The following is a 17,923-nucleotide window of genomic DNA, read 5'->3' as shown; positions in this document are numbered from 1 at the left end:
GAGAATGATGTAAGTTGTGTTTGGTCCCCATTGGGGAGAAAGGCAGGATATACATGTAACGAAATAAACAAATTTGAACATGGGTCTCCCTACACAAAGGCCTTTTCTGCATGCTGCCCTCATCCCTGATTTTGTGCAGGATCAAGCCACAATCCACCCGCGCCCCTCAGTTTCCCCTGGCTCAGTTCAGATGTCACGTGAAACCGTAGCTGGCTTACAGTCACTGTGGTTATTGTGATTGTCTGAATGTGGTCCACTCCGCTAACTGTGGTTAGAATCTGTCAAACCAGGATCTGAAATGATGGTTTGAAATTGCTTTGTTAACCATGGTTGGTCTTAAGTATGGTTTTGGTAATATAGACATCCTGGTTCCCCCACCAATAAAACAGTAAGCATAAGTCCACTAAAAAACAAGCCAGGCGAGAAATACCTGGGGAGGTTTTAATTATTACCATGAGCCATCTTGATTGAAGAGGAAGGGCGAGATATCAATGTTTTAATAAATAACATAAATTCTACTTAGGCAGAAACCAGCCTGTTGAAGCAAACCAGGGTTTGAGTGATCATCCATGATTGCCCCTGTTGGTTTCACAAACTAGCTTTCATTTAAATGATCCCTGTTTTGTGTTATGTTTGAACCAAGCCCTTCTGTCTCCTTTGCCTTGCAGGCAGCAGAAGGTGGAGATGGGAAAAGCTCCGGCTCTGATGAGCAGCAAGAGAAGAAGCAGAAGGAAAATACTGCCTATGCAAAGAAGGTGGTGCTCAGGATAGCAGGGCTGATGGGTGCTGGCAGCGGAGTGGCCATTATCTATATCTTTGGTAAGTTTGCTGCTGTCCACATTACACCTGGCAAGCGTAATTGTGGTGTACACGCTCTGCTGTGTTCCTTACTGAAAATGCATGCAGTGTGACCCCACCCATGTACATGATCAGGCCAAGGTTCCGTAAACCTTGTTTTCAGGCATGTGAACGTTGTCATTTCATTATGAACCTATGAAGCTGCCCATCTAACTCAGCGTTGTCTTCTCTTAACTGGCAGCAGCTCTCCAGGGCCCTCAGTCAGGGAAGGGTCTTTCCCAACGTCTGCTGCCTGACTCCTTTAACCTGAGATGCCAGGTGCTGAACATGGGACCTTCTGTGTGCAAACCATGTTCTCCACCCTTGAGTCAAGGCCCTTCCCTTTGACTGGGTGCACTACATCTGTACATAGAATTTGTCTTGTTTTTCCTGAAGTTTAATCCACATTTGGAAACAGTATCTCTCCCCTAGATGGAAAGTGGAGGGTCATATTACTTTTTCCTCTCCCTGCCAATTTACAGTATGAAAAAAAGCAGAATTGTAGCATCTGAGGATGTAACTGCTCTTCTGAAACTAAACCTGTCTCCGTGTACTCTTAATCTGAGTGGAATTTTCTGTTCCTCTGCATAAATAGGTTCTCCCCATGGTATCCGTTATTCAAATCAAATAAGTTCTTATCAAATTATTTAACGGAACTTTTGGACCCAGGGTTAAGGAGAGCATTTACTGCGGCACGATTTCAAATGATTCCTTCAGCATTCACCCATGGTAGATATAAAAAAATTCCTCATAACCTAAGGCTATGTCCCTGCTCCTCAGGTTCAGTAGAGGATCTCCCACATATTTTGTTTAGTTGCCCATTTTACAGCTCCATTCGTTTTAAATTAACCCAGCATATCCCAGATGTATTAGACACAGTTGAGGGCCGAGTTAGATTTTGAATGGCAGACGTTAATTCAAAGATCACGCTTAGTGTGGCCTTTTATATCGTTAGCTTCTAAGCTAAGGAAGAAATTTGTTGAAAATTAGACCCCGAAGCTGACACAGAAAGAATAATTTAGGAGAACTATAACATTCAATTCAGTAACCAATATGTATATATGTGGCTGTCTGTAACATTTTAAAAAAATTATTCATGTAACTCTGGGTGTTGTGAGTTATACATTTTGTATGGTTTTAATCTGAACATTGTTAAGGTCTGTGACTAAAACATTAATTGAACACATAAATAGGTGAGACTTATAAACAAGCCTTTGTACTTGCTGCTGTGAAACTTGTTATTTGTTTGTTTGTTTATTTATTTATTTGCAACATTTATATCCTGCCTTTCTGCCCTTACAAGGGCCCCCAAGGTGGCTAACAATTTAAAACATACATGATCAAATTATATAGTTTTATATACGTGTGTGTGTGGTGGAAAGTGCCGTCAAGTCACAGGTGACGTGTGGCGACCCCATAGGGTTTCTGAGGCAAGAGACATTTGGAGGTAGTTTGCCATTGCCTGCCTCCGCATGGGCTGAGAGAGTTCTGAGAGAACTATGCCTGACCCATGGTCACCCAGAAGGCTTCATGAGGAGGAGTGGGGAATCAATCCCGGTTCTCCAGATTATATAAAAATTATATTTTAGGGTCTTCTTTATTTGTGCGATGCTACAAAGTTATCTCTTTCTCTTTTGTGGCAGGTAGTAATTCAGTGGATGAACATGGTGTTAAGGTAAGCTTTTTTTTTTTCAGTGTTGACATTTTTAATTGGATGCTTGCTATAGGGAGGTCCCACCAGGGGTCACTGTCTGCTTGGATTTGCCCTGCCCCTGAGGGCTGGAGGCTGTGTTCTGTTTTCCCAGTTTCTTTTGGGGTCAGGCAAAGGTTGAATCTGTCAGGCAGTTACATTCATTAGTTGATAAAGACCTGAGTAAAAAAGCTAAGAGAAACAATGCTGAATATTTTTTGGATTGTGCTGCTTGGCCGTGTTCCCTTTCTGTAGGAAAAGAGAAGTTTGTATGCATTTTCTGTGAATGATCCTAGCGGTTCTGTTGCATTTATCATCTTACAGAGAACTTCATAGTTCCCATGTCCTTTTGTCCTGTCAGCAGTGCTGTGAGGTCAGTTAAGCTAAGAGTGGCTTTTGCAAGATCCACCCAATAAGCTTTGAGTCTTAATGGAGATTTGAACTTGGGTTTCTGTGTCTGCACCCAGCATTCTCTCCACTGTGGTATACTGCAAAGTGGTAGAGACTCTCTAGTTTGAAAATCAGTAATTGGAGGCCCCCCTCACCTTGATAGAACCAGCTGACCTAGGCACTTGTCAACCCTGAAGTATAAAAGAAGCAGTGATTGTGTGGCAATACTTTTGGGGAGGCATGGAACAGGGACTGAGCATCACCTTCCCTTCTCTCCTCATGACAGTTCCCCTTTCAAACGGGTTACTAACCAATAGGGCTCCTAATTGAATGCATATTTTTATGACTGTGGCAGTGCATCGGAAGGAATGGAGGCTACTGCTAATGCTACAGTGTTCACAGGAGATTTTGTAGCTTGGCCAGTTTATCTTTTTATCTTTCCTTTTTGCCTCCCTGTCACCTGTGAATTACTTTTTATGTCTCCCTTACCCAAAACAGTTCAGCCTCTAAATTTCCCTCCCCCCCACACCCCCGCGACTTCTGGTTCTGAATAAAGCATGCAAGTAAAACAGGATTACAAATAACATTAAAATCAGTCTAACGTCAATTTATGCCACCTTCTGCCCAGGTAAAACCAGCCTGGACAAAATTCAAGGTTTTCCAAATCTCTGTTCTGCCATTTAAAAAAAAACAAAAAATGTTGATGGCCAATTCCTGTGACTGAGAGAGGAACAAGGAGCCATGGGAAAGGTTTGGAGCAAAGTTCCCATAAGCATCTCATGGTCTTATTACAGCAGGCACATGTTGTCATGGAGGTGTGAATGGGCCTTGCTGATGGCAGCCTGACTTACCTGTTGCCATCAGCTCCTCCTTGTCCTTTGTGGGGCTGGGAAATAGCCCTGAATTTCCATGCCCCCTCCCCTCGGCTTTGTAAGATGCTTCCCTTGGAGAGCTGCATTAACAGGGTTTTTCTTCTCCTTTAAGTTGATGGTAACGGCCTTCACAGAGCAGTTTATTTAAGGATTGCTTTTGGGAGTCTAATGAAAGCAAGCCAGCACAGAGTCATAGGAATCTCGTGCATCACTGGCTGCTGTCGTCCGTCTGCTGTGGCAATTTTGATGGGGAAATCTCAATTTGTTTTAATGTGGTTTTCATTGCGACCCACAGTCTCCTATAATGTTGAACTACGTTTTGCCACAATAATGCAGCATTGTGGGTAGATCCTGGGACAATGCTCCAGAGTTTTATTCTGCAGCAATCAAAATCCATTCAGAAAAGGTTACTAGTGCTAATAAGGTTCATTTTAATTGATAAATTTTTATCTGTATTTTTTACAAAGAGATTATTTTATCATGTAATGGGTTTTATTGATAAGGTTTGTGTCTTTCCTGGCTAATGCCGTAATAATAAAATTTATTTTAACGCTCCAGAGTTTTTGGTGGTGGCCAGTATTTATTTAACATTTTATTTATGAAAACTTGTATACCCCATCTTTCCTTGTGGTTCCAGCCTTGTCTCCTTGGACTCAAGGTAGCTAACAGAACAACCCCAAGTTTCCAATGTGTACAAACGATATAACTGTAAATAAACTCACAAGGTTTGCTCTCACTTCCTTCCGCCTTTCCTGCTGCAGTGGATGGGTGAAGGCCAATCATACAGGATCCAGGATCCATCACCACCCTTTTATTGTTCTCTCCACTGTGGCTAGTAACTTGGTAGGTCAGAATATGTGTGTTTAAATATAGCCATGGAGTTTGCACCATTTCAGTAATTTGGCATATCGCCCCATTATTTATGTATTTAAACACTTTATACCCCGCCTTTCCTCATGGTTCAGGGTGGCTCATGGATAGAGCAGCCCAGTCTTTTGCTCTGTATTCAGAAGGAAGACCTGATGAGTAACCATGTCTCGGATTGCAGCCTAAATCTACCTTGCCTAAATCTTTTAATGCTGCCTTGTGGAGATCTGAAACTAGGTTGGTGTCTCCCATTTTTCAGTTGCTGGGAATTGAATGCTTTTGAAAGTGCTCCAGCATCTATAGACTTCTTCTTTGGTTCTTGGTTCCTGGAGAGGTGCTTTCTGTGTTACCCGTGTGAAAAATCTCTCTCCTTTTCTTCTTTTTTTTTTTTTACACCTGTGCGCTGTGCCCATTACAGGAAGGCTGCTTCAGGCTGCCTGTTTTGCCTTCTTTTTTGATATGCGGCACAAGCCTTGAAAGCTGTTGAGGAAACGAGGTGTGAATTGCTGCAGTGGCCTTCAAGGTGTTTGAAACAGGGATAAGACCCCCCTCTCCCCCCTTTTTTGTTTTGAAGTATCTCTGACTTCCTGACTACCCTTTCTATTATTGGGCAGCTTTTGATGTAGGCAAAGCTGCCATTCCTCACTGTCCTGCAAACAGCACTTAAATTGTCTTGGGGGGTGAGGAAGTTGTCTTGCCATGTTCCTTGGAGTGAGCCTCCAGTTGCCCCAGGTGAATTGTCTTCCTTTCTCCCCCCCCCCCCCACCCCTAGTTATTGCTCACATGCTCTTTTCACACTTCTGTGAATTGCTTCTCACCTTTATGGGAAGCAGGTCGGCTTATTGGTGGCACATGCCAATCTACTTCTGATCCATTTGTGCTAACAAGGCTCTTCCAACACAATTGGCTTTTTCGTGGACGTGTGTATCGTGAGAAAGCAAGTCTCAGAATACAGGCCTTTGGTTTGAGCGTTTCGTCTGTTTTCTTTACAGAGAAATGAACTGCTGTGTTTGCCCAAAGCATCCTAAGAATGCTCAGTAAACCCTACTTTGAAGATCGTTTCAGAGGATAGCCATATTGGTCGGCAGTGGAAGAGCTAGATTGGAGTCCAGTAGCACCTTAGAGAACAAGTTTTTTGGGATATAAGCTTTCCAGTATTAAAGCATATCTGATGAACGGAGCTTTAACTCTTGAAAGCGTATACCCAGGAAATATTGTCGGTCGCTAAGGTGCTGCTGTACTCAAATCTAGTTCTTCTACTTTGAAGGTTAACTTTTAATCTTCAAAATGTAACTTTTAAAAGGAGAGACAAATTTTGTAGAGGATATACATGTAATAAAGAGGGAGACTACAACCAAGAAATCAGAAGGGATTGAGACTGGGAAGGGCATGAAGGAGCTAGAAAAGATCCTTGTGTAACGTATGGATGTATAAGTTGGACAACGGAGAAAGCTGACAGGAAGAAAGGTTGTACATTTGAAATGTGGTGTTGGAGGATAGTTTTATAGATACCATGGACCGCCAAAAAGACAAAGAAGTGGGTTCTAGATCAAATCAATCCTGATCCTTCCCTAGAAGCTAAAATGACTAAACTGAGGCTATCATACTTTGGGCACATTATGAGAAGACAAAACTCACTGGAAAAGACAATAATGCTAGGAAAAGTTGACAAAAGCAGGAAAAAAGGAAGACCCAACATGTGATGGATTGACTCAGTCAAAGAAGTTTTATTGCAAGACCTGAGCAAGGCTGTTAAGATAGGAGGGTTTGAAGGTCATTAATTCATAGGGTTGCCATAAGGCAAAACCAGCTTAACGTCACGTGACACACACACAGATGTGGATGGGGCTTCTTAGAAGATCCTTGTCCAGAGATAGTATACCTTTGAGTGACCAGATGCGCAGGTGTGACTTGATTCTCTCAAAACCACCTCTGTACAGGGAGGTTTCCTGCAAACAGACTACCATTACTGGGCTAGAAGAAGCTGGATGTGTGTGTAGTTTACATCCAAAAAAAATCCCTTTTGGGTGCTTGGAGGAAGAGTGGTAACACTACCTCTGTCAGCCTATGTGGGGAAAGGGGGGAATTGAGGATTTTCACATTGGGAGTTGCCATAGAGAAGGTGGAGAATCTCCCTGCTTTGAAGTAGCTGCCTTCCCCTCTACCTCAAAGGTATTCCTTGTCTTTCCTGGGCCACAATAAAGCCCCTTTGGTTTTGTTAATGACCCTCTTCAGGCTGCCTGTCGTATTCATGTGAACGGCTGCAGAGGCGTGAGGCCGACGACTGGAACGGAGCAGATGCGCCCCGGCAGAAAGGCCTTGGCACACTTCGCAGCTTCCTGTGAGCCTCCTGGCATCACCCCGTTCAAGAGGGTCTTGGAGGGTGCCTGACTTGTCTGGACTTCTCTCGGCCTAAGTGGCTGTAAAGTGGCCTTTGATCTGCCCCCCCTTCCCACAGTACTCTTGCTGTTCCCTTCTTTTGGGGAAGTGGGGATGGCACAGAAGGATTTCTTGATCTTTTTATTACAGATTTCCTTTCCTTTGCTGTTCTTGAGCTGTCGTAGGTGCACTGATCCTCCAGCTTCTGTCTTAAAAACGAAAACTGAGTTATCTTTGTCAGATCATAAGAGAGAGAATGTCAAGGGGTGTTGGGGTGTGTGTGTATGTATGTATTTTAAAAAGCTTGGCACAAGCTGTGATTTGGTTGAGGAGTAGTCTTGTTTGTGTGTGTGTGTAGAGCAATTTATATTTATTATTTTAGAGAAGTTATATGTTCCCTCCTCAAAGACCTGATGGGGCAGCTTGTGGCAGTAGGGAGAACGTGCCTGGCCTGTGAGATTAAGATGCCACAGAGAAGCTTATTGAGGGTCTTTGATCTCACCACTGAGGTGCACCTTTGAAAAAACTTTGCAAGCTTGTCCACCCAGGGGTGTGTGAGAGAGAGAAAAAGAGCATGCAATGGAATCAATACACACACACACACACCCTAAACTTAAGTTCATTTCCTCACTTCTTGACATGGAACTGGAATTACCTCCTCTTTCTTAGTGCGTGAAAGTTCACTGTGTTCCTAGGAGCTTGGAACAGCTAGCTTCAAGTCCAGTAGCATCTTAGAGTCCAACGAGATTTTGGGGGTGTAAGCTTTTGAGAATCAATGCTGCCTTTGTCAGATACAAGCTGGTTACAATGTGCACTGTACCTCTGCATCCTGGGTTCTTTCTTTGCAATACCCCTTCCACCTTCTGACTGGGATATAAGGACTCAGAGATTGCCATTCTGACTTGTATTTGGCAAAGGGAGCTTTGAATCCCGAAAGCTGATATCCTGAAAATCTTGTTTGTCTCTAAGGTGCTACTGGACTCTAGCTGTTCTGCAAATGAACATGGCTACCCTCTGAAGCTGAAAATATATTCAAGGGAGCTTGGAGTAGTTCTTTCAGTTTGTTGTGGGCCTTAGTGTTTTAGTCCTGGTTCTTTAGCATTCGGTACTTAATTTTTTCAACCCTGTCTAAGGGATTGAAGTATGTAAGATGGTTGTTCTGTTAACAAGTAGTAATGGAATGTATTTGACCATAGTTTTTAAGCTGCATGCTTTTCCAGGTCTGTTCCTCAGGGTGGCACTATTGAGATTCAGAACTGAACTAGGGTTTTTTGTTGGGGTTTTTTGAGATGTGCCACTGGTTGAGACCTGTGGTCAGACCTCTTGAAATATTTTAATTATTTTTTTAAACAAAGTGTTGCAGTTTGGCATGTGGCCAGGCACTTGGACAAGTGGGTTCACCCTTTATCTCTGACATACTGTGCCTAGAGCAGTGATCAGCCTGGAAAAAGCAGCACACGCGCAATAGGTGTAGGTGATCTTGGAGGTTACAGAAGAATGGAGGATGGCACCAAGAGCTCATAAGCAGGACACGAAGGAGTGCCGTTGTCCTGTGAGGCACTTCTGGCCAGGAGCAGAGCTGAATCTAGAAGCATCTATGTTCTACAATGTCTAAGGAGGACATTTCCATAATGAAATGCAGGGCTCCATATCAAGAGGACGCAAGACTGTGCATCTGGACTGTAAAGGTCACCTCATGATCACTGACACCATGTTACTGTAAGTCAGTTTTTTGCTTGATACATACTCCACAGTGTGATCATCTAACAAACAAATCTTTTAACAAAGCAAGTTGAGGTAGCTTAGAAGAATTTTTCCCTTTATTTATTTGTTTGTTTATCTGTTTATAATAAAATGAGAGGATGGTCTTTGTTCAATACAGTAAGCATTCCAGTGACTTTCCATTTGTGTTCTGGGGAACCCCACGAGTCTTCTGGAGATTTTAAGGATTACTGAGTGAGAAGATGAGATTTGGCAGATGGGCTTCACCAAAATGTTTCTCACCTACTGCTGGTTCTCCTGTGGAATGTGCAGATCAGGGGGGTATTCTTGGTGCATTGTATTGTGTGGTGTACTTGGTGAAGCCCAAAAGACTAGTTCACTGCTTTGTATGAGCTGACTTTGTACCCTGAAATATATCCCAGACCTTTTTGCAATGCAGAGACATATCAGTATGGAAAATGTTCCCTGAAGTTACGAAGCTTTGGGAACCCACTGACTTAATCAGTGCTCCAAGATCACTGAATGACCTCTGCCTTCATTTCCTTTTGTGCATACCTCTGGTTGTAAACTGATAGAGAAATACATAATCTTTAAAAAATGCAGGCAAGCAGCAGGACAGAAGTTACCCTTGGCGATGAGACCAGAATCAATGAGCTTTTTAATTCGGTTTACAAGTGCCAGGATGTACGTAATTGTTTACATGCTTAATTGGGTAACTCCGTAGCAATGATTGTGTTTGGTTAAGTTAAAAAGGCTGTGTTTGAGTACAAGAGGAAAACGGGGGGAGGGCATTTGTGAAAGGAACAGACATCTGACAGCTGCCAGTGTGTCGCAATGCCTTTTCTGTCCACACTGGCTTCCTACCCTGCCAAGCCAATGTTTCGCTGTCCTGAACAAAGGAGAGTGAAGGATTAGACATTGGATTAAAACTTGGTGTCTTAAAGCCTTAGGCCTGCCTCATTCTACTTATTTTGCATAATCCCAAACTCCAGAGGAAGAAGGGAGAGAAAAACAAAGCTGCAATTCATAAACTTTTTTGCATGCATGTGCAGAAAGATCGATTGGATTAGTTTCTGCGAGTAGCAACTAAAAAATAAACAGTGTCAAGTTAGAGGTTGCCTCCACTGTCTGTCCAGGGTTGTCCCCAACAGGTCCACACTAGAGATTTTGTGGCGCTGTGTTACATTTGTGCAGCATGTTTGACCAGAGGATCTGGGAGTATATCAGGATCTGCACCAAAAGGCTTGTCCGGTTTGGGCAAACAGCCGCTCTGCTCTTGCACCTGTGTCTGCGAACAATAGATACTCGCTTGTGGCTCTGTGTGTGTGTGTACACGCTTGGACTCGGGGGGGGGGGTGCCTATTCTTAAAACGTATTAAGATCTTTTGTTGCTTTGCATGGAGAATTCTTTGGTGCTAAAACAGCTGGTCCATTATTATGGATTCTTTCAAAACGAGCAGTTTGTCCTGTGTCTGAACAAAAGTAGCCCTCGCTCGTGCATCTGAGTTTCAGGATCAGTAGTGTCAGATTCTAATTTCTACCAGATCACATTTTTGCAACCTGTAAAGCTCATTTCTGCCACCCAGCCTGCCCTCTATGCCGAAGTCTACTTATCTAAGGAGTCTTTCAAATGTGTTTGTTCTTTCTTTAGCTGCATCTTATTTTGAAATGATGTCAGATCTCTGTCCTAATTGTAGGGTAGGGGAATAGCAGAATAAATCAGTTGTGGGTGGGTTGTGCAAAGATGGAAAAATACATTTAAAGTCTTAGAATCCAGTAGGAAAATCCTCAGAACTAAAGATACCCAGACCAGGAATCAGAGAGCTGCTTCAGGTGCCCCACATGTGTCTGTGTGTTAAGTGCCGTTAAGTCGCTTCCTGTTTTCAAGGCGACCCTATGAATGAAAGTCCTCCAAAATGTCCTATCTTTGACAGCCCTGCTTCAGGTGCCCCACATAGCCAAATCTATAATCTGCTTCTAAAAGTCCCTTCCATTCCAGAACTATTTCCCATGTGATTGCAGGGGTGTTCTGCAGGTGCTCTTGGGTACAAGGAACTAGGATGTTTCTTTAGACCAGCACCTTGAGCACCACCCTGAATTTTTAGACATCCAGGTGGCCTTTTACAAAGTGTAGAGAGGTAATCTGGGGAAAGAGAGGCACTCATATTCTGACACACTGTGGCGTAGCAATTAAGAGTGTCAAACTAGTATCTGGAAGACCCCAGTTTGAATCCCCACTCATGCTATGGAAGCTCCCTGGGTGACCGTGGGCCAGCCACACACTCTCAGCGTGACCTCCCTCACAGGGCTGTTGTGAGGATAAAGTGGAGGACAAGAGAATGATGTAAACTGCTTTGGGTCCCCATTGGGGAGAAAGGCAGGGTATAAATAAAGTAATTAGGTGAATAATAAAATAAATTCTAGAGTTCCTCACTTAACAGATGGCAGCAGTAAAAGTATGCATTCTTCAGTGCGTGTCCCCTGCTGTGTTATCAAATTGTTGCTGTTGCAAAGAGAACAGATCCACACGATTGGCACTGAGGGCAGAATTTTCTTCCTTGGTTCCCTCTTTGTCTCCCTCCTCATTCATCATGAGACCCCAGTGGATCCCAAAACCTGTTTTCAAGGCTGCTGTTGGGGGGGGGGGTTGAAACAGCTCCCTGCTGCCAGTTGTCCCCTTTGAAAATTGCTTTGGTGCTGCAGACTTGAGGCCTGTGATTGAAAGAGGGGTTGAAACACTACAGTATCCAAACACGAGGCACCCGAGGGTCAAGACGATTAAGCCAGTGTTGATATAAGCGTGCTGAAGCCCCTCTCTGGGTTGCTGCCGTTCTGTTTGCTGATGCAGCCCCCACCGTTTCAAGGTGTCAGGCCCTTTTATCTCCAGTTTTTTTTTTCTGCAAGCATTTGAAGGAATAATCCCAGGAGTCAGACTTGTAAGCATTCAACCTGCCTGTAAGCTGCCTGCTCGGTCTTGAAACGTTCCCTCCACCCATCCTGTACCTAATCACAGGCTGGCTGTAGCTACTCAATAAGAGAAGCACTCTGGGCATGCTCCAGTGCACTCATTTTTATACATTTAGGTCTCCTGGTAGGTGAGCTCCTAGCTGGGATCTAGGTTGTCTTAGTCCCATCCCACTCGGGCATCAGTCACTGGTGGGGGTCTGTCAGGGGTCTGAGCTTAGACAGGGGCAAGAATTTATTTCCTCCTGGTAATTTGGTAAAGGAAAACGGGTCAGAACAAATTCCTTACTCCAGAGTGCCTGGTCCTAGCGCTCAGCCTTACCCAAGGGGTAGAGTTGCGGAAGGGAAACTGTCTTTTCTATCTGACGAAGGGAGCTTTGACTCTTGAAAGCTCATACCCCAAAAAACCTTGTTGGTCCCTAAGGCGCTGTTGGTCCTGACCTGGATAGCCCAGGCAAGCCCGAACTTGGAAGCTAAGCAGGGTCGGTCCTGGTCAGTATTTGGAAGGGTTGCGCCTGTTTTGCATTGTGTTCATTAATCTGTTTCGCCATCATCCTCTCAACGAATCTGTACTAGGTGGGGGCACAGAAGTCAAGAGCAACTTGGCAAAAGTCAAAAGAATAACCTGATTTCTTTCTCTTCTCTGCAGATTCCTGACGAATTTGACAATGGTAAGTAGGCAATTAAGCCACTTGTTTTTAAAAAAATGTGGCCTTGATGCGTTGGACTGAGAAGACTTAGTGGGTAGAAGGGGGAGGAGGAAATCCAAGACTGGCTAAACAGAAAAGCACTGGGAAGTCGTTGGGAAGAATGTGTAGGAGCCAGCGTGGTGTAGTGGTTAAGAGCAGTGGTTTGGAGCGGTGGACTCTGATCTGGTGAACCGGATTTGATTTCCCACTCCTCCACATTAGCAGTGGACGCTAATCTGGTGAACTGGATTTGTTTCCCACGCCGCCACATGAAGCCAGCTGGGTGACCTTGGGCTAGTCACAGCTCTCTTAGAGCTCTTTCAGCCCCACCTACCTTGTAGGGAGTCTGTTGTGGGTAGGGGAAGAGAAGGTGATTGTAAGCCAGTTTGATTCTTCCTTAAGTGGAGAAAGTTGGCATATAAAAACCAACAGTTCTTCTTCCTGCATCCCGGAAAGATCATAAAACTCAAAATGCTAAGGCACAAAGTTTGCCCCTTAGGGCATTTGTAACCCCACATTTTAACACCTGGCCCTGGACACATCTTTCAAAAGGAAGATGTAGATGTAGTGTACCTTGATTTCAGTAAAGCCTTTGATAAAGTCTCCCATGATCTTCTTGAAACAAAGCTAGTAAAATGTGGGCTGGACACTGCTACTGTTAGGTGGATTGGTAATTGGTTGACCAACCGAACCCAAAGGGTGCTCATTAATGGCACAACTTCATCCTGGAGAGGAGTGACCAGTGGGGTGCCACAGGGGTCTGTCCTGGGACCGGTACTATTTAATATTTTTATAAATGACTTGGATGATAGAATAGAGAGCATGCTAATCAAATTTGCAGATGACACCAAGTAGGAGGGGTCGTTAATACCCCGGAGGGTAGGGTCACAGTTCTGAATGACCTCGATAGACAAGAGCTGGGCCATAAGCAATAAAATGGATTTCAATAGGGAGAAGTGTAAAGTACTTCACCTAGGCAGAAACAACATAAGGCACAGGTACAGGATGGGAGATAGTTGGCTTGACAACAGTATATGTGAAAGAGATCTAGGAGTCTTAGTGGACCACAAACTGAACATGAGTCAACAGTGTGATATGGTGGCTAAGAAGGCCAATGCAATTCTGGGCTGCATCAATAGGAGTATTGTGTCTAGATCAAGGGAAGTAATACTACCACTGTATTCTGCATTGGTCAGACCTCACTTGGAATACTGTGTCCAGTTTTGGGCTCCACAATTTAAGAAGGATGTTGACAAGTTGGAGTGTGTCCAGAGAAGGGTGACCAGAATGGTCAAAGGACTGGAATCCATGCCCTATGTGGAGAGACTTAGGGAGTTGGGTTTGTTTAGTTTGGAGAAGAGAAGATTGAAGGGAGACATGATAGCCATGTTTAAATATTTGAAGGGATGTCCTGTTGATGAGGGAACTAGCTTGTTCTCTGTTCCTCCAGAGACTAGGACACGGAGTAATGGATTTAAACTAATAGAAAAGCAATTCCACCTAAACATTAGGAAGAACTTCCTGACGGTGAGGGCTGTTCAATGGTGGAATTTGCTGCCTCGGAGGGTGGTGGAGTCCCTGTCTTTGGAGGTCTTTAAGCAGAGGCTAGATGGCCATCTGTTGGGAGTGCTTTGATTGTGGGATCCTGCATGGCGGGGGGGAGGGTTGGGGTCACTGGGGATGTGGGGGGAGGTAGTTGTTAATTTCCTGCATTGTGCAGGGGGTTGGACTAGATTACCCTTGTGATCCCTTCCAATTCTATGATTCTAGGTCTAAAACTAGGGGAAAGGAGCTTAAATACCTTGAAAAGGGAGAAAGAATTGACTTTTCCTCATGCCTAGATGCTAACAGATATGGTACCTGGTGGGCCTGCCTAGGGGAAGAGCTCCAAAATGTGGACATCACCACAAGGCAAGAGCCCCTATCTGGGACCACACACCTCCCCTCCAAACACTACTTCAAAGTAACTTTGCAGTAAGATACAGGTGATGGACCACAGCTGAAGAGTACTGAGTTTGTGCTTTCCGTAGGGGAACTGATGGCTAGCCGCTGCACAGCTTTCCCAGTGTGGTGGTGTTTGTGTCCGAAATGTGTAAGGATAGACTGTATTGTGTAACTAGAGCAGGGTGGGCGCTCAGGTGGCTTTAAGATTAGCTGGCTACTGATAGAAGAGAATCCCGTGCATGAACTGAGTGGAAAATGGAGGCAGCTGCTTCAAATGCCCTCTGATGTTGTTGTTGTTAAAAACAACGCTCGGAGCCAGCGTGGTGTAGTGGTTAAGAGCGGTGGTTTGGAGCAGTGGAGTCTGATCTGGAGACTGGGTTCGATTCCCCACTCCTCCACATGAAGCCAGCTGGGTGACCTTGGGCTAGTCACAGCTCTCTTAGAGCTCTCTCAGCCCCATCTACCTCACAGGGTGTCTGTTGTGGGGAGGGGAAGGTGACTATAAGCCAGTTTGAGTCTCCCTTAACTGGTAGAGGAAGTCGGCATATAAAAACCAACTCTTCTTCTTTTATGCTGCCTTTCTACCTGATCAGGATCCACAAGGGAGGAAACATTAAAACATTTGAGGAATTAAAAATACACTTTAAAATTATAAAATAATTCAGTTAAAAACACATAACACCAAAAGGAGGGCCAGTAATCGTTATTGGGGGTGTGCCAGACAAAACAAAAAAAGTATTCCCCTGCTGGCAAAAGGCACTGATAGTGACGAATCTCCCTGGGGAGGGAGTTCCAAAGTTTTGGTGCCACAACCAAGAAGGCCCTTTCTCGGGTGGCCATCCAAATTGGGTCTTTCTGCCAATTTTGGATTCCTCCGGGATTACTTCTACTTTCTAAGTGATCCTTCCCTCCGCAGGGCCTTTATGCTAGCTATACTAAATGCCTTTCCATCGGCGGTTTTATTCGGGAGATTTAATGGTACCCCTTTGGAAAAGAGAATTGGTGGCTGTGGCTTGAATCAGATAGACTCCATTTATCATATTTTATTGGAATGTGAAATGCTAGTGGACCTACGTACTAAATTTTTAATGCCATCAATTTTGGATAGGAACTCTTCCCCCACTCTTTGTTTAGACTTTTACTGAACGGGTATGATCCAGAAACTATAGAGATAGTAGCCATGTTTTTGAAGCAAGCTCTAACGATAAAAATCAAACCAAAAATATAATAGCTGCTATTCCGGTTACTTGTAGACACTCGTTTTCTATATATACCTTATATTCACTGTACTCCGGCATACCTCATTTTATTCATATCTATTGTTACAGATTTTGATATTGATGTTTTTATCATTTGCCAAATTCTGGAATACCTTGTACGATTTGTTACGCCAATAAAGGTTTTTGAATTTGAATTTGGGTGGCCACCCATCTAGCTTCAGATTGGGGGGGGGCACCGAAGCAGTGGCCTCCGAAGATGACCGGCGTGTATGTGTAGTAGGTAGGGCTCTAGTATGTGACTCCATGGAGTCTACACACCACTGCTCTCCGTAGACCTTCCACCTTTGAACAGGGGAAGGGGGTTCTTAAGGAAATTAGTTCATAGGCTTATTGGGCACAGTAACTATGTGAGAGCTCCTACCTGATCCATGAAACTGGTGGGAAACGGTGACACACACACCCCATGCCCAACCACGCTGGTTTTCCCTGCACAGACCTTAAGGCCCATCTGGCGAAATCACAAGCTGCTTAATTTGTTCCACCGGGCAGCTCAGTGGCTCCAGCACCTAAAAGCAGGGGAGAAGACTTGTGTCTGGCAGGCAGGGAGAGTGGAAAGGCATCAGAAGCCTTGCAGTGAATGTTAATTCCTTGACTTGTTAAATTGGATAGTGAGGGAATGGCCGGACGCGGGGGGGGGGGGGGGCTGCTCTTGCATCTTTGCAAAAAACCAAGTGAGAGAGAAATTCTGGGGTAACCCCAGTAGGGATGAGTGGAAGGGGGCTGTCTGTCTTCAGCGGCTGCCTCAAGAGCAGATGTCCCGGTGCATAGACAGTGTGCATGTGCCCCTTGTTAAGAGCAGAAGGTCAGGCGGAACTTGTGTCAGGATGGAAAGCGAACAATGCCTCTCGGTTCCACAGACGTGCGTCCCTGGTTGTAGCTGGAGGCGAAAAGCAGTGGCCAGCAGTATAGTGGTAATGAATGGAAAGCCCAGGGGGCCTGTGGTGGGGCGGGGGGGGGGGGAGAGGCTTCTGGGGAAAGCGAGCCATAGGCATTCCAGATGTCCTCCTTAGCTATTCCACTTTTAAAGAGGGAGGCAGGTGGAGTAGCAGATTTTGGGTTGAGGAGGGCAGAGTCTGGCTCTAAAGGCATCACGTTTTCAGCATTTCCTCCTCCTGTCCTGTTCTGTAGCTGGAGCATCGGCCAGAACAGCGTATGTCTCAAACCCAGGCCCAGAGTGTTACTTAGAGTGTTTGTTTTTGGCAACTTCAGAGGGCTCAAGTGATCCAGTGGATTATTAATCTGTGGGTCTGTGGCACAGTACTCACCAGGTGCTTTTATACTTCTTTTTTGCAAGGCCCTAAGTTTGCCACCAAGTAGAAAGGGTGTGAGTTTTTTAAGCATGTCTTTTGAAGTTCAGGGCCAAGTTAGGGGTGTCTTGTAAAGCAGATTGTCCAGTTAGTAAAAATTTTCAGGGGGAATAAAATGTAGGAAACCGGTGGGGAGGGAGAACAGCTTTGGACAGAGGCTTTAGGAGGGTTTTTGCCTGGGATAGGAAGCGCCTTTCACCAGCTCTTTTCAGCCGGCATGGCATATGCTCTCGACAGATTAAAAGGCATTCTCCAGTCACGGCCTCATTGTTAGCCACAATAGATTTATTCTTCCTCCCCCAGAGCCCCTCGCATGCTCCCTCCTCCTTTCCTTCCAGATTTTCAGCTAACTCTTCAAGCGCATCGCTCTTTGATGCAAAGTTGTACAGCTTGCTGTTAACACGTTTTGTTTAACTGCTAGACACCAGTCCTAGTGCCCTGTGTGCTGAAACAGTTCTTTGCGGTCTTTTCTTCCGTGGTCTTTTTTCCCTATGCTTGCTTGTTTAACTGGGCCTACTTGCATCAAAGCTGAGGAATGTCTTACCAAGCTCACTTTGGCCAGGGCAGACCCTGTGGGGCTTTTAAAAATACATACAAAGCTGCCTTATATTGAATCAGACCCTCGGTCCATCAAGGTCCATACTGTCTATTCAGACTGGCAGACGCTCTCCAGGGTCTCAGGGTGAGGCCTTTCATGTCACCTACAACCTGATCCTTATTGGAGATGCTGGGGATTGAACCTGGGACCTCCTGCATGCCAAGCAGATGCTCTTCCACCGAGCCACAGCCCCTCCCCAAATAGCTTTGATATTGGGGTGGGTGAGAATTGGCATTCCTTCCTCAAACTTATCACTGAACAGTGACTCTGCTTGAAGATCAGTGGAGTGACCTGTCCTAGCTGCATCAAAGAAAACCCTGTTACCTGCTTACCGTCATTGAAGGTGGCAGATCTACTTCTTTTCTTGGTTGTAGCCCACCGAAT

The 17,923-nt window shown here is 44.8% G+C and overlaps 1 protein-coding gene across 1 annotated transcript in view; it reads left to right on the top strand.

Annotated features, from left to right (window-relative positions):
* TIMM50 (translocase of inner mitochondrial membrane 50) overlaps positions 1-17,923 on the top strand; it is a 35,622-nt gene that overhangs the window by 2,355 nt on the left and 15,344 nt on the right. The window contains exons 2-4 of the mRNA XM_056845868.1: positions 669-819; positions 2,481-2,512; positions 12,371-12,392. Of these exons, the coding sequence (XP_056701846.1) occupies positions 669-819; positions 2,481-2,512; positions 12,371-12,392 (205 nt within the window). The remainder of the gene's footprint in view (positions 1-668; positions 820-2,480; positions 2,513-12,370; positions 12,393-17,923) is intronic.

This window comes from Euleptes europaea, chromosome 3 (assembly GCF_029931775.1).
Source record: "Euleptes europaea isolate rEulEur1 chromosome 3, rEulEur1.hap1, whole genome shotgun sequence".
NCBI lineage: Eukaryota > Metazoa > Chordata > Lepidosauria > Squamata > Sphaerodactylidae > Euleptes > Euleptes europaea.
This window is presented reverse-complemented; position numbering and strand designations above follow the sequence as displayed.